Consider the following 23247-nt stretch of genomic DNA (forward strand, 5'->3'; position numbering starts at 1 on the left):
GGTTAATGTCTGGTAATATTATGACTTACAGCTTGCTTGAGACTGAGTTGTGACTGAAGAAGAGATGGTATGCTGTGAAATACAGTGCATGCTGTCTTGTACACTGCTCACAGATGTTTCCCAGCCTGTATATGTAGCACAGAACTAGCCAAAGTGCCACTGAATGTGGGTGGAAAACTCCACTGGGATATACAGGCATACTGGTAAACAGTCCAATATTACCCCCTTTGAGCCATAGCGGCCTGAAGCTAAGTTATTCTAAACCAGCATGGTAGCGTAATACTGACATGCAGCAGGATGACAGCCAACCTACTTCCCTTGATAGCCTGACATAACTGAAAAACCTCCAGTGCAGTCATGAGGGCAGTCACCATAACTGGAATGTTCTGACCGCTAGACCAAAAGGTAACGTAAATGACCAGGTATTCTCGTTTCTCCTAAATCAGTTCTCATGAAGGAAATCTTCAACCATCACTGCAATGATCACCTGAATACACTTTCCCCATACAGTACTAGTGAAAAGTGTGGCACAGAATTATCTGTTTTCTCACAGAAAAAGAAGGCAAGTTGTGCCAGCAACTTGCCATTTTTTTCAACACATCCTCCTCATATTAGACCCGCCCCAATTCCACAATTATTTCTTGACACAGTGGAGTTCTGCAAGTGAGAAATTATATGGTAGGGAAAATCAGTGATGTGGTGAGCCTTTACTGCTGCTAGGAACAGTATGAGGGATGTTTTTACAGGCACTGGACAGCATCAGACACATCACCATTTACTTTATACGGTATAGTATCATTCTTCCCAAACCCATTCTATCCATAACAGAACTCACTCCAAAGTCCTGGTTGAAAGTAATAAAGATTAATGTTTTTCACAAGGTCCACCCACAGATTTGATTTGCATACCTTTTACTTCTTGGCCACATATCCAACCACTGAAGAATTATGGCAAACGGTGTAATTGAGATGCTGTAACTCTTGGAAGAATTTGGATGGTACCTACACTACTCAAGGGCTGAATATTTTAAAACCAGACTGACCAAGCCTGATTACATAAAGACCCAAGGAAAATTCTGTGGGGGGATCTGGGGGTACTCCACTGGAAATTTAGGGTGGCCTGGTATATTGCAGTGGGTGGTCAATCCATCCCACTGTTTACAGCACGGATCTGCTAACCTGTAGATGCCCCTTTAATTTTTAAAACCAAGTGCACTGATCATAAAATTTTAGCAGTTTACCCTACCAGAGACAGAGATAAACCACGAGTCAGATCATAAGCAGTCCATGCTCTGTTGTTGGGCATCAACAAGGAGGTAGTGTCTACATGGGTTTAATATGGTAAAACTTACACCTTCAGATCCACAGTATCAAAATGCAATTGACAGTGGTATCTGTCCCAGTGAAAGTGAATGGTCACTACTATATTCATTTTACTCTAACTTGGCCCAAATTTGCCATAATTACAGTAGATCATGAATTCTGAGTTGTCATAATAAATCAACATTACAATATGATGCAAATCACGAAGGTGTGCTATGGATAACATGTAGAGTCATAATATTATCTATTTTTGCTACAGAGTTATGTGAACTATGATACAAAAGGACAGAACTCTGAGTAAGGTTAAGGTGATTAAACTATAGGCAATGGAGGTGCTTTGATCCATAGAGCTGCACCTTCAAGCACTGAGATGCACAGGTCAGTGTGAATTTTAAGAATAAACATGAACATAACTGAGTAACATATTTAGGTATGAATATACTGTATGGTATAGACAAGTTTGTTGGTGCAGAACATAGCCGTTGTTGCAGACCTCACTGATTACTTCACATCTGGCAATGCAGTTCATCAGAATCCAGATCTATTTACAGTACAGGTATATATGAGCTGTTGTTTGTTTGTTTATCCTTCAATCAGCAATATACTGTATATTCTGAATCAGGGTGACCCTATGATTTTTTAGGGGGATCAAAATTCTGATGTGGGTCACTTGAGGTCACTGGAAGAGTGTTTGGCTTTGTGGCCCGGGCAATGCTGGGTATCCCTGTAGCCCAATGATTGGCAAGGAGACTCACATGACCAGTTCAGACACAGGCTATGTGAGGTTGACCTCTGAGGTCATTTGAGATCACTGGGAGGTCATTAGCCCAATTTCTGGCACTGGGAATCACATGACATCCAGTTTGGACATAGGCTATTTGAGGTTGACCTCTGAGGTCATTTGGAGTCACCGGTTGGAGGTGATTTGAGGTCACCAGTAATGGTAAACAAGTGTGCTCAAATACTGTTAGTCTGCAAAAGCTGAAATAGAAAGTTCCTGGACCTCTTATACTCCCTCTCCGAAAGCTTAAGAGGTATATGGACTTTCTGGAGTAGAAAGAAAGATTGAACTAGAACAAAATTAATAAGATTAGAATGTTCGCCTTTTCAGCCTGGCAGTGCCGGGTACCCCAATCCTTACATATATGATAAGGGTCAAACAGCTCAGGAAGACAGCTCGTGTTTGACGAAGGTAAAACTCCAGAGATGGCTTAGCATTAGTAAACTTTCTGAGGAAATTATTCAAACGCTGCATTAATGAGTTCATTGTCTATTTCCTGCAGATAGTTCATGTAATATAAGTACTATAAAACTTCAGGTAACTACAGTCACTGGACAGTGTTTGAGAAGCATCTTTATCGTAGTATGTAGTCAGGATTAAACAGCTTTCTCGATACCTTTGCAACAATATTTCAATTAATTTTTACAAGCGCTGCACTATTTCTGGACGAAGCTAAAGCGACCCCTTCATAAGGTGGTGCTCTCCTCACCTTCAGTCAGGGCTTGTGCTGTTATGTAATGCTGTAATTATATACTACTCCGATACTACTCCTCACCCCTGTGACCGCGCCTTTAACACACCTTGCGAATGCCTGTGTAGTTTATAACACAGTGTAGCCAATATTTATCAAATGGCGTGTGGCAACACCCACAAATGTGTAACCACGGCGTGGCCACACCCACGAATGTATAACCACTGTCCGGCAACACCTATGAATGTATAACCATGGTGTGGCTACATCCACGGATGCATAACCACTGACTGTACTGTATAACCGTATTGGCTGAAGGCATCAAGACCCACCACGTTCTTTTGCAGTATAAGTAGGGCGTGTGGCTACACCGATGAATGTATAATCACGGTATGGCTTCAACCACGAATGTATAACCACTTAACTATATGCACTGGCTGAAGAAGGTGTGTGGCAAGACCTACCATATTCTTCTTTCACCAATGACCTCATCATTGCAGACACTTTAGCGGATACACGAATTAGTTATTTATTATTCTATTTAACTGAGAGTCTAAATAGTGTTTAACATTTATATATCAGTATTAGTATGTAGTTGCTGTGCCGCTGTTAAAACCTTTTACAATGATAAATATTTCAACAACAAGCATATTAAAAACTTAAAAATGGAGGTCCTATCTAGTAGGTCCATCTTGCGTCAATACCGAGAACCGAAGCAACAACAAAACAAAGATCAGCTGACGCTGGTGCGACGCAGTTTTGGGTAGAGACAAGGAAGACACTTTGTGATATTTTTTCTGTAGCTACGTGCTTCATCAGTGGAACGTAGTGATGGTGTAGCGTAGAACTGGTAAGTGTAGTTTTGTCTGTAGCCTTTTCCTTGTGGATAATAGTAGAATTATTGAGAAATTTGATTTAATATAACGTTTGTCGGTGTACAGTCCTTTGTTGTAGATGGATGACCCAAGTTTGTGCTTGTTGCCAACCTTGGGTGCGCAGGTATTTTTAATTCTACTTGAACAGCAGATTAGCAGGCTCACAGATAGCGCTTAGTTTAAGCGATATAGCTAATAAATCCACTAGGCATAGGATATTTGAATTTATTTTAAAGTTGTCCAACCAATAATAATTAACATAGCTTGTCCTGGTATGAAATACATGAAATCCAAGTAGGGAGTATTTTGCAAATGGTAATTTTTTGCCAAACGGGCTCAGCCCTTGTATATTTTCTATGGAAATGAGTCTTTCATAGGTTAATTGGTAGCTCCTGGATGACCATACCTATTGGGGATTTTTTAAAACTTGGGTAAATTTTTACTTTAGTCCTACCCTCCCATATTTTCTCAAGAGTTTCAGAATGCAATGTTTTATAGTGTTTCTCATGTGAATCTGATAGTCATTTCTGTCACAAATAACTCGTTTTGCATAACCCCCCCCCCCACTGTACCAAGGTTATTGGGGGAATACGACGAAAACGAGTAATTTTCACTGAAAATGACCACCAGAATTACACAACACTAAAACATTGCTTTCTGAAACTCCTGAGAAAGAATAATGGGGGACCTGTGGGAAAGCGTGGTTTTGGGTGGGGGAAACACGGAAAATTGTGTGATTTCCGACTGGAACTGGTATCCAAATCAAACGAAAAACACTAAAATCCTTCGGAAAAATATAATTTTCAGCTTCTTGAGTCCGTGTTTCCTAACTGAGGGGCTTTGCCCCCCAGACCCCCCAGCCCTGGCCGTGTTTCCTAACTGGGGGGCTTTGCCCCCCAGACCCCCCATTACATTAACCTAACCTAACCTAACCTATCCTAGGGGAATGCTTACCTAGAGATCAGAAACGGTGAATTTGCACTGCACCTTCCCCTTACTCTTCCTACTTTTTTTTTTCCACCGGCCACATTACCACTGATGTCTGTCTTCCCGATATTTGCAGGGCAAATCACACTCTTTACACTGCACTACACTTGGCAAAACCCCTTGTTTTCTTAGTACTGTAGTTCAATAGATGTTTCGTTATTACTGTGATAGTCCTTGATAATCAGCCAGTAGTCCGTCTTACACCCGATACAAGCTTTGAAATCGACAACAGTTCTTCAGCACCGGAGGCCATGACTGTGACTGACTTTCAAATCTCGGGCGTACTTGCGTCACCCACAAATACTTCAAGCTGATTGGCTGGTTTTACTTACGACTGTTGTGATTGGCTGGCTTCAAAAGTCCCTCTTCCTTTGCGACGCCTGATTGGCTGTTTTTAAAGCTCACATATACGAAATTACCAGCCGAGTACACTCGAGTCCAGCCGACTTAGACCGAGTGAACACCATGTTGGCTCCTGGATCCTTCAAATAATTAAGAAAAATAACGTATATCTCGGAAAGTATTTATTTGCAACGGATGTTTACTGAGAAGAAAATGATGTACTTAATACACCCGACATATAGAGATAAGTCACATTTTCCAGCGACAGGGTGGGATTAAAGGTTGTTATTTAGGATTTTGGACGCATACCCGTAAATATTCCTCCAACATTCCCATGTCAAAAGTTCCTAATGCATGTTTTTAAATTTTAAAGCTGGGTATCAAAAGCTGCAACACACATTTTACTTCTGGTGCAACTTCCATATGGGGTGTCCAGGATCTTCAGTGTAACTTCCTTGTGCTTTGTTTTTTTTTCTGTTGGTTCAGGTTCTTGCAGAGTTGAATTTTGCCCTGATGGGTTTTAGATCCTTGGTTTAATATTTCATGGCACTCCCAAATTCGGGGGGAGATTGCTTTGACTGGGATGGATTAGGGTAGGTTAAAAAGTATGGAGGGTCCAGGGGGGTGCAGTCCCCCCAGTTTGCTTAGGCCAAGTTAGACTAGGTTTGGTTAAATCAGTAAGTTTTCCATAGCTTTGGCACTGTTATTACTGTTTTCTTGAAAGCATATTTGAGCACTAGCTGAAAATGTCCGCCCTCTGGGCGAACTTTTTCAGGTAGCTCCTGTGGAGGACTGATTGGCTCTTCGGCCAATATACCTAATGTATATAACTTTTCAACGTACAAGTAATCCTAATAAATTATATACCAAAACACTCCCTGGATCATGCTGATTCAGAATATGTATCATATGTGGGGGTAGACCCTAAGGGAGCCGAGTTTATAGGTAACAAATATTCAAACACTCGCCATAGATGTTTGATACACTGACGTGTCCAGTCAGAGGGATGGTTGGTAATGAGGACAGTCGGAGAGATTGTTGAATGCATGACATTGGCGACCTAGCTGCTTCCTTAACCTCTGCACCGCGGGCTTGTTTACCAATGACTTGCGTGTGCCGCGGGGTTATTTGGGCTCCGACAGACTCTCAAAAAATATTTGCCAAAAATCAGTTATTAGTCCTAGAATAATAAAATTACATATGCTTATGGCACATACCTTCAGCTTTCTCCTGGAATGATTGTTGAGCCTTCGTCAGTTACCATAGGACTTGTGGAGACCTCTGAAGTAGGGTAACGAAGTCTCCACTTTACACTTCCCGACAACCCGTAATATGATTACCACAGCCAGATACAAACACTATAAACACTAATCTACAATTTTCAAGTAGTTTGGGATCCATACTAAAAAAAAAAAACACTGTGAAAGCAATGGAAATTACGAGCGCGTCTGATCGTCGCACTGGCACTAGTTCGCTCTTAGTAGTCTGTCATTTATTATTCATAAAACGCCTCACACTTTATATTTCTGTTACTATATAACACTTATATATATCTACAGTCTTTATTCATAAGTTTCCTTCAGTAGTATTAGTTTATTGTCACTGTAGGGATTCAATTTCTTTCAGTAAAATACGTAGCATTCACTTTCTCGTCCTGTATACTGGCATTGAGAGTGAATGTCACTTTCATCTTCACTCTCATAACTCATAGCATTCAGACATGCTAGAGTGAAACTTTCACTTTCATTACTCCTAGGGTATATACCGGTACTCGTATTCTTATAATACTACTCATTTACATTTCTATTTACGTTCTCTATTTTATTTACGTTATTTACATTTCTATTTTATTTACACTGTTGTGCACTGTCCCTTGAAATAACTTATAAAACTGTTTTCCATTGTTCACGTATATTTACATTCATTACTTTCACTTGCTGTTTACACATTATTTACACATTATTTACAATTCCACTTGCACTGTTTTACTCAATAGAAAGATCGTAGTCACTCTTTTATCAATTGTCAGCCCTTTACCTCTTTCCACACGAGGTTTAGTAGGGGGTAAAGGTCACAGGGCCATTTGCATGGGGGTGAAAAAAGGCCTTGAAGTCAGCAAGAAGAAACATACGTACTCTCACTTCGGAAGTTAAGAGTAACCTGATAACGGAGGGCTAGCGTGGAGGCCTGCTAAGGGGTTATTCAGGGTTACCAATATTACTTCTTGAAACAGCTAAGTCTAGCACTGATATGATTGGCAGGAAATCTAGACAATACATTATAAATTTGGTAGTTCCAGGTGAATGTAAATATCACTTAGGCTTCTCCCTTCCCTCCTTACATGTATATTTATTTCGAAAATAGATTAGAGGCCTACTTAGGAGATATATTTTCAGAGCTACCAATGTTAGATCTTGAAACATCTTTGTTTAGCACTGATATGATTGGCAGGAAATCTAGACAATACATTATAAATTAGGTAGTTCCAGGTGAATGTAAATATCACTTAGGCTTCTCCCTTCCCTCCTTACATGTATATTTATTACGAAAATAGATTATAGGGCATATTTCAAGGGGAAAAAACAGCGAAAATTAGCGAACGAGTGCACGTGAGGTGTTGTCAGGTGATAATTAGCCAATTCCAGGTGTTTGGCACTCTCACTTACCTTATTTCTTTCTTGTATATATTATTTGGTATAAGAATAGGACATAGGGCTTATTTCAATGGATGAAATCAGTGAAAAATTCCAGGGAAGATTTACTTAGCGTAGCACGGCCGGGCAGGCGAGAGGATAGGGTAATGGAGGGGGGGTAGGGAGGGGAGTCAAGAACGGGGAGAAATGGCTAAATTGTCAACAATGGATGGGAGTACAGATGAGATTAGGAGTGCTGACTAGTGTTGGACATTGGCAGTACTGATAGATGATACAAGCCCCCACTTGGAAGCCCGGGTGAATTCAAAATAACACAGAATCACAAAAGTGACGCCCCGCGGTTAAGGGGTTAAATACCAAAAAAATAGGTATATTTTGCTTTATCCCAGTCATTTCCTGCAGTCACAACTCTGCAGTTAACTACGGTATCTGTGTTACATCTGTACCAAAATTACTCACCTTGAGATATTGAGTTTATTTCATATATATATATATATATATACATTATATAATATTGGTGGAATTGGCATGCCTGTTTCACAAATAATTACCCTGCAGATGTTTACTGTTGGTTCTCTGAATTATCCATTTGTACTAGCCGTATTTATTAAAGCCATTCATTTCCATGGTGAAATTTTGGGAAAGCTGCCTAACGTGTATGGTACGTCAGTGAAATGGGAAAATACTGTACAGTAATCCCTCTAATATCCGAACGCCCAATATCCGAACATCCCCACTAACCGGACATAATCCTCCTGGGATCCAATATTCCCAAAATGGGCCAAAAACTGCAAAAAATTCGAAAAAAATCTGACTTTTTTCCCTCCCATAATTTGAAATTCCCGCCTGGCGCCAAACAGCTGTTACACCATGGTCCCTTCACCCCTTCCTTCCTCCCCCTCCCCCCTCCCCTGTCAGGTTGCCATTTGGTATTTTTCATTACCAAGTGTGGGCCAATTTGGTAATGAAAAATTCGTTTGGTAATGCATTAGAATAATGCATTACCAAATGGATTTTTCACATGTATGAGGATACACAGGATGGAGATGGTGGATTGTTTGCTCTCTCTGATTAATCTGCTACCCTACATAGTGTGAAAATAATCAACATGGTGTTAGTTATAAGGAGAGTGATTACATGTATTTCCACTTGTATATATAATTAGTGAAGAATATATGCTAGCTTTACGAATTTGGTAATGAAAAGTTATATTTGACAATGAAAGTTGAGGAGATTGGTAATGTGGCTGTTGCGATCTGGCAACTCTGTTACCCCACCAACATCAGCAGTCACAGCTTAACTCCGATGGAGAGCAGATACTCATAACAGTGCAAGCCACAGGTGCTTGTTTTTTGTGAATAAACAGTGAATAAACTGCAATACCTTGCCACTAGAACACACAGGAATTTACAGTGTTGTGCAGTGTTAAGAAATTAGAATTTAGAGTGCAGAGGATTAACTGTGGACTGCAAACTGGCGGTTCAAACCAGTCCAAGACCAAGGGACTTGTAAGTACCCAGAATGTTTAATATTGTATAAACTCACCTCTAAAACCTCATTTTATGGTTCTTTTGCATTTATTTCAGTCTTTTATGTCCCTTATTGGTGTGATTTGGGTCTTAAATAGGTGCTATGCATGTCCAGAGGGAGTTGTATAGGTGTTTTTCAGAGTTAGGGTCCGTAAGTACTAGTCCATAAGCTGGGGCCCAATATCCGGACAGGACCACTATCCGGACCTGCCTATGGCTCTATTGATCCGGATATTGGAGGGGTTACTGTATTAGGCAGATGATTTTTTTCCCCCCTAATTTTCTAGTGCCTTGTGTAAACTATATTTGAAGTTTATGTTATCTGTCTATCTATCTATCTATTGCCAGACGCCTCAATCCCGTTTGGGGTGGCCACAAACAAATCGCCTCCAAGTCTCCCTGTCCCCCGCCATTTCACTGCCCTGCTCCCAATTCACACCCCCCTCTCTCATGTACCTCTCCTGGCATTAATTCAACTTTTGTTTATAATACAGTATTTTATATTTATTGTGGTTTGTACGTTGATAGTTAAAATGGTACCGGTATTATATTTTACTTTTCAGTAGCAAATGCATTGTTTAGTTTTAAGACAACAGGGAAGAGGGCTACTTCTGCAGTTCACAGTTCAGTACCTATCATGTATGGGTTGAAATTAGTTCGGGTTAAGTCAGCATAATGTAGATACAAGAGATGACTGAAATAGGAGCTGAAGAAATAGGCCCATCCCCTTCAATAGTGAAATTTAGTTTATAGGAAAGTGCCAATTGTAAAGAACCGGAACATATTGTTTGTGAGGATGAAAATGTCAATCAGTAAAATTAAAGTTTTCTGAACATTCAGTATTTCAGAGTACTGATTCCAGATATTTATGGTTGTATGCTTAAACAAAAATGCAGAATCCTTGAGTCACACTTGAAGCTGACTGGTATGTTGAAACAGATTGTGGATTTCATATTTGTGGGATGCCAGATTTGTGCAATAGGCTACTTGAGCTACAGTTATTGGAACAAAATGTGAAACATGTGAGGGTAGAATCATTCTCATATATAAGTAATGCTATAAAGCACTGTTATTACACCATCATACTTACAAATATTTCCCATGCCACAATTATAATTAGGCATACAATCAAACTGTAGAATCCACTTATGGAGTGTGCTGATTGCACAAGTGTGGCATGCCACATAAGACCATAAGATTTAAGACTAACACTGTATCTTAGTACAATATGACAAGTACCGGTGCAGAAAATGGTTACCGGTATGGCTCTTTTCCTTATTCATACTTTTTCACAAGCAAATACTTACAGATTTTGTCATTTTGATATTCTTCATACATTTCATTTGACAGGATGACCATAATGTGCTTTTTTTCGTTGCCAGGAAATATTGTGAAATTGAAGAAATGTACTGGGTAACATTTTGAAACTAGTGCTGACCTACTTTAGTATTGTAACATGTACTGTAGGCCTATTTACATTTATTCACACAGAGTGCAGTCGTTGTCATCTGAGATGTCTGGTGAGAGTGGTCGCAGCTCCCGGCCTTCAATAGGCCAGCAGGTCCGGCCAGAACCTGTGGTGGAGAAAACGTTTGTTGAAAATGTAGCGGGATTCATCAATGAGGTATTTGACAAACATGTATGTTTGCTTTTTCTTTTTCCTTCGCAACAAGTAGGAGCATGCTTTGGAAGGAACCAACTGCCTTGTGTTCCAAAACAAGGATTGCTACAGCATCATGGACAGCAGATACTCATTTAACCAACAGCTTACTTGATTCTAAGGTGCAGAGATAAAGAAAAAAAAATGTTAAGACAGTGCATTATTTTGTACTTATTATCAGTTATTAGTAGGGATGCTCAGATGCATTATACTGTATACTAGGTACTCTAATACAGTAGTCCTTTGTATAACAGCTTGGAGGTAGTTGAAGTTAGTCATACAGCAAATGAATTGTGGAATTGTTTTATGTATCACTGTTAGAAATCTCCAGAATTGAACTGACTGTGGGGTATTCGGGGAGTGACAGATAACATTATTTTGATTACAGGATTGCATTGTGAAAAGCCTAGTGTTGTGCATAACACTGCATTGACATTGTTACCTTTTTGTCATCCATTATCTGGTCAGTATGATAGGGAAGAGTAGCTGTTATAATGGGAGGTGTGATCTGCTATAGTAATCTTTTCCTTAAGTTGAGGTATGCAATATTTTTCTTAGTAAAGGATGTTGCATTATACAAAAGACCACTGTATTTTTTAAAGAAATTAAAAAACTCATTACTGTGCTGTATATTGAATGCATTTTGTTATGAAACAGGAATCAGACAGGGACTAATTTGTATTGCCATTTTTACCATACTGAGTGCTGATAATTCAATGTGGTTCAGTGATTTTTGTAGTTCCACTGAATAAACTCAGAAAAATTTTTGCATTCATTGTACACTGTGAAACTATTCTGTGTTAAACTTAACCAGTACTAGTTTAATGTAGGCCAGTTAGATGCCAGTTAGAATCAGGAACATTATTTCCTGTGATTCCTCCCCCCATTACCTTGTGTGTGTGTGTGTGTGTGTGTGTGTGTGTGTGTGTGTGTGTGTGTGTGTTGCCTACTTCTTCCTTCACCATTATCATTCATTTTCTGTGTCTGCACTCTTCTCTTCATATTTCTCCCATCTTTCTTGTCACTTCTTATTACACTTCTTTACTTTTCAGGAGGCTTTACATTGAGTGACAAGCCTTATGGTTTCTTGTAAACCGTGAAACCATTTACAGTGCTGGGTGGTAACTAACCCATACATGTTCCCTGTGTGTCAGCAAGTGGGTTGGCAGAGGGTTAGTGCCCCTCCCCATAAAACAGTTAACTCAAAGACAGACAACCATCCCTTGTGAGATTGTGTTGTCTGGCTGTAGATTGAGTAGACAGTTGATAGATTCCATTGTCAGTGCATACCATGAATCCATATCACTTTATACAATATATATTAATTTTGTTGCAGTGTTCTAGTTTTTATAGTTCTGATTGTACCCAGCAACTTTTTTCTTGTAAGTCACAAGTTATTTTATTCAACTAAAGGAAACCAAAATTGAGTATTCTGTATTTTTACTTAAGTAAATCACTACAGTGCACTATCCAACCTATATACTTTATTTTAGTTAATAACAGAGGATGATGTGCAGCTGAAGGAAGCTGTCAGCAGCCAAAGGGCAAATGCAAATTATTCTTATTACTGGCATCTTATCATTATTAGTATGGGTTATGTACTTAACTGCATTTGGAATTTGAGGTGTTTCATAAATGCAGTAACCAGAGACCATACAGTATTGTAACAAAATGTATTGTGTATGTCTATCTGTCTATCTATTGCCAGACACCATAATCCCATAAGGGGTGGCCGTTTGACTCTGAGTTACTTGTTTTACGGAGAGGGGCACTAACCCTCCACCAACCCACTTGTTGACACGTAGGGAGCACGTTTGGTTTGGTTATATGGTTACCACCCAGCGTTGTAAATGATTTCTTGGCTTACAGGAAACCATTTGGCTTGTCACTCAATGTAAAGCCACCTGTAAAGGAAAGAAAAGCAATAAGAAGTGACAGGAAAGATGGGAGAAATAAGAAGAGAGGAGGGCAGGCACAGAAAAAGAATAATAAAGACTAAGGAAGAAGTAGGCAGTACTACATCAAGTGAGTGGATGATGGTCGCCACCACCGTATGTATAATTACATTTTATTTTACGGAACAAGTAAGGTACTGTAGTTAATATGCCACTGTGCTGTCTTATGTGATGAAGTATATGCCATGTTATTTACTGAGTTTTGCAAATGACATGACAGGTTCTCTAAATGGTTTTTACATTTACAGGTTGCACCACAAACCTACAGCAATCCTTCTCATTACGAAGGGAAGGAAACAATCATATGGGTTAGGTTTGACTACTGTGACATAAATGACCTAGCACGCTTCAGAGATAAGATAGAAGTTAATGGCAATTCCCCGCCTCTTCTGCTTATTGTGGGTTATACCTGTGGAGTCCAGGTAAGTTAGTTATGCAGTAGAATTTGAAGTGTGGTTAACCAGAAAGCTAACCATTTAGCCTAAGCTTTGGAAATGAGAGAAATGCATAAAATAATGCTGTTTGTGACTACCACTGTTTAGATATATTTCTCATAGCTGTAGTCTAACGAGATTCATGACTAAACCAGGTATTTCCATAAACTTGTGTTGCATGAAGCATCAAATATACTTTTATATCATGACTCTCAGGGAAAGTGCCTTAGTACTGGTAGTTCATGTCATGCAGTTTTCTGCTGTATTTGAAAGACAGACTGAAAGACTAAAAATCGCAAAGCTATCACTTTGAAAGAAAGCCAGAATCCATGATGTGTATGATACAGTTTTGGGCCAAAGTTTACTTAATATTTCACGTTTTTCATATGTGCCTCTGGTGGTTGATGTTCCTGTGCTGAGAGGCATGGTTTATCTGTGAGGGGGGAAAATGATGAGCAAACTGTATGAAGTAGATGCAGTGAAATACAGCAGTAGATGAACTTTGTCCCTGACTACATATTATTGTAGAAAAGTAAGAGTCCCACTAATTGACTGACTTGATCTGCAGGCATGGGTGATACCAGTAAATGGTGAGGCAATGGAAGTATTGTCATGGCGTCAGGGTGCGGTGCGAGCCCTGAAGGTGTTACCATCACCTGCCACCTGTGCCTCAACTGTTGACTTGTATTCCCTCAAGCGTCCCATCATTGCACTCTGCGACACTGCTGGGCCGGGACCTCACTTCTGCTCTGTCTCATTCATATCACTCAAGACTGGTGAACAAGTAGGTGTTAAAATGGGTGATGAAGTATAAGGTTAGATTTAATTCTTCTGCAGAGAGTGCCAAGTTCCCCATCAAAATCTTGCTGTGATTTGGGTTCATTAAAATTCAGTTCCACTATTCACTGGGTTTCATTGGATGCAAAAACAGAAATAGGAAAACTCTTAAATAGGTAAAATTTCAGCAAAAATAAATTAACCAGTAAGATTGGCAACACATGCTTTTCTCTCATCAGTCAGGTCTTGAAATTTTTATGCTCACTGCTACAGGCTATATACAGTATACAGGTATGTTATCTTTTTAAGTCATTTGCCAGACACCTGTGGTATAGAGCCTTTTGGATGGGTACAAGGGTTTAAAAGTTTTCAGTCCATATCTTGTGCTTCCTTGCATACTCGACACTCAATCGTGTGTTAGTGTACACCTAAATATCAATATATTGCTGATTGTGGACATTTGAATTTACATTGATGTACAATATATATACCAGTATACATATATATTTTTATGAATGAGAAGTAAAGCAGAAAGCTGTCCTCTTTTCATGTGTTACCCTGTTCATGTAGTTAGTAGTGAGCATAAAGGGGCAGGGCATTGTTATGAAGTGTAATTTAATTATTAGTCAGCAATAATGCTGCAAAAAATGCAATGGAATTTTCATTGTTTGAAGTTACTTTTCTTAGTCAGATGTTCTTTAACCCATCCGGTTTGAGGAAAGTCTGCTAAGTTAAATACACAGTATAATATTTTATGGTGAGTATATAGTAATAACACAGTATGAAAGATTTCATCATACTAAAACAATTGAGGAAAGGGACCTAGACATATATTAGAAAGATTGATGCATCATTGTACAGGTATTAGGCTTGATTATGTTTTATTTTTACCAGGTGAAAATCATCAAATTCAAGCATCCAGTTCATGACATCCATGCCAACAAAAATGTTGTTGTGATCACGTTCCTGGAAAAGCTGGCTGTATTTGATGCCTCAACCCTGGAGGATTATTTTACAGTCACCACTTGTTACCCATGCCCAGGACCAAGGTACAGTAAGGGATAAAATTTTGTCTGTTATTCTACAGCATTTGCTTTGCATTTAGGACATGTCTGTCATGTTCCTCTATGATGCATTGTGTCAGACAGAACCATCTTTGGGCAAATAAACATACAAATTCTCTCTCATCTTAAGAATATTGGATGAAAGAGGAAACTGAAAAGTAGAAGAGGTGATTTATTTGGCAAACTTTATTGGATACATCGTACCCCCACTTTCTGCGTCGTTTTTTCTTGTTAGTGCAGTCATATTGATTGATAATGAATGGCAGGTCTTGCTGTCCATCCACCCATCCATCATTCAATCCTACGTTGCCCCATGAGGAACGCAGGAGCTCAGGGCTAGGCAAGTTGGTTCTGGCATTTAAGATGAGAGTGACCAGCCTCACTCATCCCTGAGTGGCATGATGTGAGCAATAAACCCCAACCATCCCTTGGATATAAACCTTCACTGGCTCAATCCTATTGGAGCTCCATTATTACCCACTATACCACCAGGCGCCAAAATTTGGTTATATGGTTACCACCCAGCTTTGTAAATCGTTTCCTGGTGTACAGGAAACCATTTGGCTTCTCACTCAGTGTAGAGTCACCCGTAGACAGAAGGAGGAGGAAAGAATGAAGGAAAGAAAATCAGAAGAGGAATATTTAATGTTAATTATCATACTTTGATGAGAGAAAGAAAAAATAGTCATCATATGTTGATAGGAAATAGAGAGCTTGTGTGTCAAGTCAGTCCATCATGTGGATGGCTGTGGTGAAGTAAATGGAAAGCTGCTCTTCAGCCCTTAAATAACCAAGTTTGTATATTTCGAAGTTGAAACTGGTCCATCCATCCATCCATCATCCAATCCTACGATGCTCCATGAGGAGCGTAGGAGCCTGGGGCTAAGCAAGTTGGTCCTGACATTTAAGATGAGAGTGACCAGCCTCACTCATCCCTGAGTGACATTACTTGAGCAATGATCCCAACCACCCCATGGATATAAATCATCACCAGCTCAATCTGATTTGAGCACCACAATTACCCTCTAAACCACCAGGCACCATAATTTCGTCATATGGTTACCACCCAGCATAGTAAATGGTTTCCTATTGTACAGGAAACCACTTGGCTTGTCACTCACTGTAATGTCACCCACAGACAGAAAGAAGAGGAAAGAATGAAAGAAAGACGGAAGAGGGAGTGTAAAGTCACTCGTAGGTAGAAGGACAGGGAAAGAATGAAGTAAAGAAAGACAGAAGATGAAGGAAGGAAAGGAGGGAGGAGAGGGAAGGGCAGACACCCGAGAGCAGCGCTACATCGAGCGAGTGGATGGGTGTGAAGAATAATTTTACCACATACCTAGGTTAGTATTGAATGGTGGGAGGGATGGTTGTTTGGGGGAATGAAAAGTGAAATTTATGTTGTTGGTGCATCGATAGATAATATAAAGGGTAGTGTTTACTTATTGGTTAATGCATTAAATACTGTAAGAATAGTGGTGGCATGTGCAAAGGTAGTATTACTCGGTACTTAGCCCAATTGTAGCAGATATATTATTTCATTAAAAGTATAAAATTATTACACTACTGGTTGTAATGAAATTGAATATAAAAGTTACATCTGCAGTCTTAGTACCATGATGAAAAATAAGTACAAGCACTCCGCATTGAATGTCAGGGATAGGTATCAGATTTTTTTTTTTTTTTTTTTTTTTTCCCCCCCAACAAAAATTGTATCTACCATAAAGTAAGTGTTGGGACTGAGTAGCCTACCTCCAAGCCTTAAATCCTCTAGTGGGGGAAAAAAAAAAAAAAAAAAAAAAAAAAAAAGATAATGGATGGATGTTTGGAGGAAATTGGCTGATCAGCTTTACAGAACATAGTGAAACTTAAATAGGCAATTCTAAACAGTTTGCTAAGGATTACTAGCAAAGATGGGCATAAAGAAAAAGGTTACTTATGACAAGGAATCCAGAGTAGGTCACTTTCAGTTTTTCTTGAAGCTTGATGTACATAGAGAACGTAAAAAGAATTATCTGCTTATATTGGTACTTTTTTTTTAGTGTCTGTGTAAGCTGCCGACCATCACTGAATATTGTATGGTGATATATTTTATTCCCATCAGTGTGAATCCCATCGCACTTGGCGATCGGTGGTTGGCGTATGCTGAGCGCCGCTTAGTGCCGCTTCACCAGTCATTTGGTGGTATGGTGCCAGAGGGGACAACATCATACAAAGCCAAAGTCTTCGATGTTGCAAAGTCTCTCACCAAGGTCAGTTCTCTGTTTCCTTATTAGGTTATATGTAGATAGTGTTAGTTGTGGGTAGTTTATACTTATTTCAGTCTGGCTATGGTGTGGATGATGTGATATGTCATGGTGCTGATGATGTGTAGGGTTGTGTTGTGAATGTTGTGTTATATTGTTTAATTTTAAAAAAGGTGAACCTAAGGCCGAGCCCATCAAACTATTTGCTTATAAAGAAAGCTGAACACAAAGGAAGATAAAATGAAGATCCATGAATTTCAGTTATACCATTAATCTGTTTTGTGTAGGATATCCCGTTTTCACCTGGATGTCTTTTCTGCCCCCCCCCCTTTTTTTTCCTACAGGTGGTAGCTAACCAAGGAGTTTTGTATATTAGTTGTTTGGTGATTTTGTCACCAGGCAAAAAATCTGGAAAGCATTTGCCCTGTGGTTGCTAAAATCAAGTTTTGTTTGGAATGTATAATACTAGGTGTTGGAATGTATAATACTAGGTGTTGTCCATCCATCCATCCATCCATCATCTAAACCAGTGTGTTCCCATGAGGAGCTTAGGAGCCCGCAGTTAGGCAAGTTGGTCCTGACATTTGAAATGAGAGTGACCAGCCACATACATCTCTGAGTGGCGCTATGTGAGCAATAAACCCCAACCACCCCATGGATATGAACCGACACAGGCTTAATCTGTGTATAAAGGGAAGGGTGATGCCCTGGAAAGAGGGAATTATAGAGGTATAAAGCTTTTAGATCAGATAATGAAGGTAATGGAGAGAGTTTTAGAAGGTATGATTAGAGAAAGAGTGAATATTGATGAGATGCAGTTTGGGTTTATGCCAGGTAGGGGGACCACTGATGCCATATTCATTGTTCGACAGCTTCAGGAAAAATATATTGGTAGGAGAAGGGATCTTTATTTTGTTTTTGTTGATTTGGAAAAGGCCTTTGACAGAGTCCCTAGAGAGGTGGTGAAGTGGGCAATGAGAAAGCTTGGCTTGGAGGAGTGGCTGGTTAGGGTGGTTATGGCCATGTATGTGGGTGCTCACACCCAGGTGAGAGTGAATGGAGATTTGAGTGATGAGTTTTCCGTGAATGTTGGTGTGCATCAGGGGTCAGTCTTGAGTCCCATGTTGTTTATCATGGTACTTGAAGCCCTTTCACGTGACTTTAGAAACGGACTCCCGTGGGAGTTGTTGTATGCTGATGATTTGGTGTTGATTGCAGAGAATGAAAGGGAGGCGGAGGAAAGGTTTAGGAAGTGGAGAGATGGTATGGGGCAAAAGGGTTTAAGGGTAAATGCAGATAAAACAAAAGTGATGATATCTAGGGTTGGTGGCGGTACTGTCAAAGACGAGGGAGAGTGGCCATGTGCAGTTTGCCACAAGGGCGTGGGAAGTAATTCCATCTTGTGCGGTGTGTGTGATAAATGGGTGCACAAGAGATGTAGTGGTATCAGAGGTAGACTGCGAGATAATGCTGATTTTATGTGTACGGCATGCCGGGGTGAGCAGGTGGAGATCGTCAGACGTGAAAGAATTGAACTTGCTGGTGAATCTCTTGAGTGTGTGGAAGAGTTTTGTTATTTAGGAGACATGTTGTGTGCTGGAGGTGGGGCTGGAGCTAGCTCTGTGGCTAGGGTGAGAAGTGGTTGGAAGAAGTTCAGGAAGCTCTTGCCTCTCCTGACATTGAGGGGGCTCTCCCTACGTGCTAAGGGGTCTTTGTATGCAGCGTGTGTTAGGAGTGTAATGCTGTATGGCAGTGAGACCTGGGCAGTGAAGGAGGAAGACATTCGCCGGCTCAGACGTACAGAAATGACAATGATTAGGTGGATGTGCAGTGCGTCCCTGCGTCCAAGGCCTGGAGGGGCTGGGTTTACAATGGAAGAGTTGAGAGGTAGGATGGGACTGGATTGTATTGGTGTTGTGATGAGGAGAGGTAGATTGAGGTGGTTTGGACATGTGGAGAGGATGGGGGATGATAGTTGGGTGGGGAAGGTGAGAAGTGTTAATATTGGGGGTGGGGTTGTGAGGGGTAGACCGAGAAAGACATGGGACGAGGTCATTAAGTGTGACCTTAGGGTTAAGGGACTGAACAGGGAGGCTGCAATGGATCGTGCAGCATGGAGAGCCGCCATTAGGTGACCAAGGCCGACACATGCAAGCATGTTGGAGCCTTTAAAAAACGAAAAAAAAAAAAAATGAGTGCCTTAATTACTCACTAAACCACCAGGTGCTATAATTTGGTTACATGGTTACCACTCAGCATAGTATATGGTTTCCTGGTGTTCTGGAAATCATTTGGCCTGTTACTCACTGTAGAGTCACCCGTAGACAGAAGGAAGAGGAAAGAAAGAAGGAAAGAACGACATAAGAGCAAGCAAGGAAGAGAGGAAAAGGCATCCACTCGAGAGCAGCACTACACTGAGTGAGTGGATGGCGAGTGCCCCCACATAATAACTAGATGTTGTACTTATGTACCCTATATAGAGTTTATAAGGTATGAAATTGAAGTATCATCATGCATTTGCCATCCCATGTAGTACTATCATCATCATCTTACCCAAATTTTCCATTATTTAAAAGTGGTAGGTGGATTTCAGAAAGGACACACACACACACACACACACACACACACACACACACACACACACACACACACACACACACACACACACACACACACACACAGAGGAAATCCTGTTAATGAAGGATACAGTGTTGTTGTTGTTGTGGACTTTCGCATGTGTGGGCCTGAATGTGATTGACTGCAGGAATCTATCCACTTCAGTCAAGCACTCCCAGAGGTCATTTATTGAAGGGTGGTAGGTGGGGGTGCACACCATCCACTCACTCGATGTAGTGCTGCATTGGGTGTCTGCCCTTTCCTCTCTTCCTTCCTTCCTCTTCTGTCTCTTCTTCATACTTTCCTCTTCCTTCTACCATTGGATGACTTTACACTCCCTCTTCTGTCTTTCCTTCATTCTTTCCTCTTCTTTCTGCCTGTGGGTGACTCTACAGTGAGTGACAAGCCAAATGGTTTCCTGTATGGCAGGAAACCATTTACCATGCTGGGTGGTAACCATATAACCAAATTATGGCACCTGATTGTTTAGTGGGTAATTAAGGCACTCCGGTCGGATTGAGCCTGTGTAGGTTTATAGCCGAGGGGTGGTTGGGATTTATTGCTCACATAGTGCCACTCAGGGATGAGTGAGGCTGGTCACTCTCATGTTAAATGTCAGGACCAACATGCCCAGCCCTGGGCTCCTACGCTTCTCATGGAGCAACACAGGTTTAGATGAGATATGTATGTTGAAGGATTGTTTGTGTTGCAAGAATGAAGTGGATAAAGCAAGTATATTGTGTTAGGGTTGGCATCATGATCAAGGCAAAGTGGATTGTGTGTAATATGTACTTTTGTGTTAGTACTGAAATAGAGAATAGTGATCGCCTTATTGTGTCTGTGGGAAGGGAAGGGCATTTTTGGAGGAGATTTTTTAAGTATGTTACCCAGTGAAATGGTTGTTAAATATTTTTATTTGTCTCTAATTCCAGATTAATTAACCCTTTAGCCAGTAGAGGCATCCTGTAGTGTAATGAAATAATCTGCAGGTAGCCAGATTATATAATATCTTGCTTTCCAGAGAGTGTAACACTTATTAATGTGAGCTTATAATCACCTTGGCTATACCTGTTTAGAAAACCGTCTTTCCCCTGCTGAATTATCTCTGGCATTGGGTGGAATAGAATGTATATACATGGCATTAGCCTCTAAAGGATTATTATAAAAAATTAGTAGAAAACAATATTAAAATTAGGAAGTTTAAATGGGATAATACGACCAACAATTGGAAAAGTTGTTTATGTAGAAGATGCGCTACAGCTTTGTCTCAGTTTGGTCTAGCTGATGCCTGACAGTTTGTGTTTAGCTTTAGAAAGACTTCTATTAGTTGAAGTAGTTGTGAAGTGAGTGGATATTATGAAGTTGCTGTAGTTAAACTGGATATAGTGAAGAAATGTGGTCCAGAGTAAGTCACTTTGCTTTTATTTTGGTATCTGTGAAATAATAGGTTATTGTCACTGTTAGATGTATTTGAGCTCATTACATTTATAGAATGTTTTGTTGTCCAGGCCATTCTGTTTTGAAAAAAGTTGTATTTGTTTAATTCTATGGGAGTTTCTGGGCAGAGTTGATAAACTAGTATATATTTGCCCTCCCGTATCATTGCTGTGTCATGTAAATGTGTACCATGTTGTGTGACGGTGCACTTACCTTTCATGCTGCCTAGTCCCTTACCAAGGTTTGTAGTGGAGGGAAGCTTGACACTGACACTGCACTCATTTTGCTTTTAATAGTCTGTACATCATTTTGTCTTTACTGCTCAAAATCTCTTCACCTGCAAATCAAGAACATTACAGCCGTGTAAATATAGTAGTTCACTTTTCCAGTTAGCCACTTGCATCCGGGTGACATCTTTTATAGTTTATTCATGCTGCTACCAGATGATTTTATTCAGTTTGGAAAATAATTTTAGTCTCTCAATGGATTTATTAAGGTTGTGTCCAACCCCTCTGTTTCAAAAAGTCTGTTCTCAGCTGAATAAAATGTCATGACAAGAATAACATTAAAGAGATAAAAAACCTGAGGCTCAGTAGGCCACAGTGGATGTGTTATTGCTTTTTCTTTAGCAGTACACATAGGAATGTATTGATTGGCTTCTATAAATGTATGACAGTAAATGGTTAACATGTTACTTTACCATTCCTTCTAGTGGTGTGTGTTTTATTTTATTCTTTTTTCCTCCAGATGATTTTACTTAGTTTTTGAAAAGAGTTCTCAAACAAGAAGGGTTAGATATGACCTTCATTATCTTCTCCTTCACAAAGGGCTCTCATTGACTGAATAAAATCATCTGGTAACAGCAAGAATAAAATGAAATGAAAAAGACATTGTTATAGTGTAAGGATTAAGAAAGTACTGTAGTCTACAGAAGAAAAAAGAAAGGCAGTTGATGTGTACTTTTTAGTGAGGCTTTGCTTTTTAAAAGCTGTTCATTTTTATTTTGTGTGTGAATATATAGTTGTTTGTGGACATGACCTACCACATATATTTTTCCATTCTTAAAGGGTGAACTCAACAGTAGGCTTTTATATTTGCAGGGATTATTCTCCTAGAATACATCTCAGATTAAAAGAACACAATGAAGCTAAGGTCTGGGAGGGGAAAATTGGTAGTTGTTTGACACGAGGAAAAGATTGTGAAGATTTTTCTGTAATGGAGGTAGCCAAATGCATTGACTTAAACAGTTTTGAATAATTTTAACACGTAGAATGAATCCCAAGCTGAATTCATTATTTCGGTAGTTGTCTGTAAGAAAATTTTTTTAGTGTCTTATACTTTTTTAATGGAGGAGATTAACTGTGTAAGGAAATTTGTAGATATGACTGTTGAATGTAGAATCTCAAAAGATGAATGTTAGAAGACATGGAATGAGGTTTTATGTGAAGAGTGTGGGTAAAGGGACTGACTATAGAGGTTGCAGCAGATCAAGCACCCATTAGGTGACCAGGTCTTATGCTAGCAAAACCAAGGCCTTTAAGAGTGTAAATGTATTGAATGAGGATGATAGAAAGTTTTTTTTTTTTTTTTTTTTTTTTTTTTAAAGATTATATACCTAAGGAGAACCCCATTTGGCTACGGAGGGTTATTGAGGCCTGAGAGTGGGTAGATGTCTCATATGGTATTTGACCAACAGTGATGATGCTGTTCAGTTTTACCATTTTTATCCTTTAGTTTTGTAGTTGATATCATGCACTTTCTTTCCTGTGTTCAGCAGCTTTGCCTCAGAGGAACTTGGTTTGCTGGTTGTCATACCATTACTTCAGTTTCTTGAAATGCACCATGATTTTTTTTTTTTTTTTTTTTTTTTTTTTTTT

The 23247-nt window shown here is 39.7% G+C and overlaps 1 protein-coding gene across 1 annotated transcript in view; it reads left to right on the forward strand.

Annotated features, from left to right (window-relative positions):
• The first annotated feature begins 3526 nt into the window (after positions 1 to 3526).
• The window catches only part of LOC145393412 (BCAS3 microtubule associated cell migration factor-like), a 60531-nt gene continuing 40810 nt past the window's right edge, over positions 3527 to 23247 (forward strand). Inside the window, exons 1-6 of the mRNA XM_080267506.1 lie at positions 3527 to 3644; positions 10673 to 10805; positions 13045 to 13218; positions 13799 to 14014; positions 14902 to 15056; positions 17176 to 17323. Of these exons, the coding sequence (XP_080123632.1) occupies positions 10695 to 10805; positions 13045 to 13218; positions 13799 to 14014; positions 14902 to 15056; positions 17176 to 17323 (804 nt within the window). The 5' untranslated portion in view covers positions 3527 to 3644; positions 10673 to 10694. The remainder of the gene's footprint in view (positions 3645 to 10672; positions 10806 to 13044; positions 13219 to 13798; positions 14015 to 14901; positions 15057 to 17175; positions 17324 to 23247) is intronic.

Source organism: Coenobita brevimanus, chromosome 24 (genome assembly GCF_032717465.1).
Source record: "Coenobita brevimanus isolate Jiangsu-jjx chromosome 24, ASM3271746v2, whole genome shotgun sequence".
Classification (NCBI taxonomy): Eukaryota; Metazoa; Arthropoda; class Malacostraca; order Decapoda; family Coenobitidae; genus Coenobita; species Coenobita brevimanus.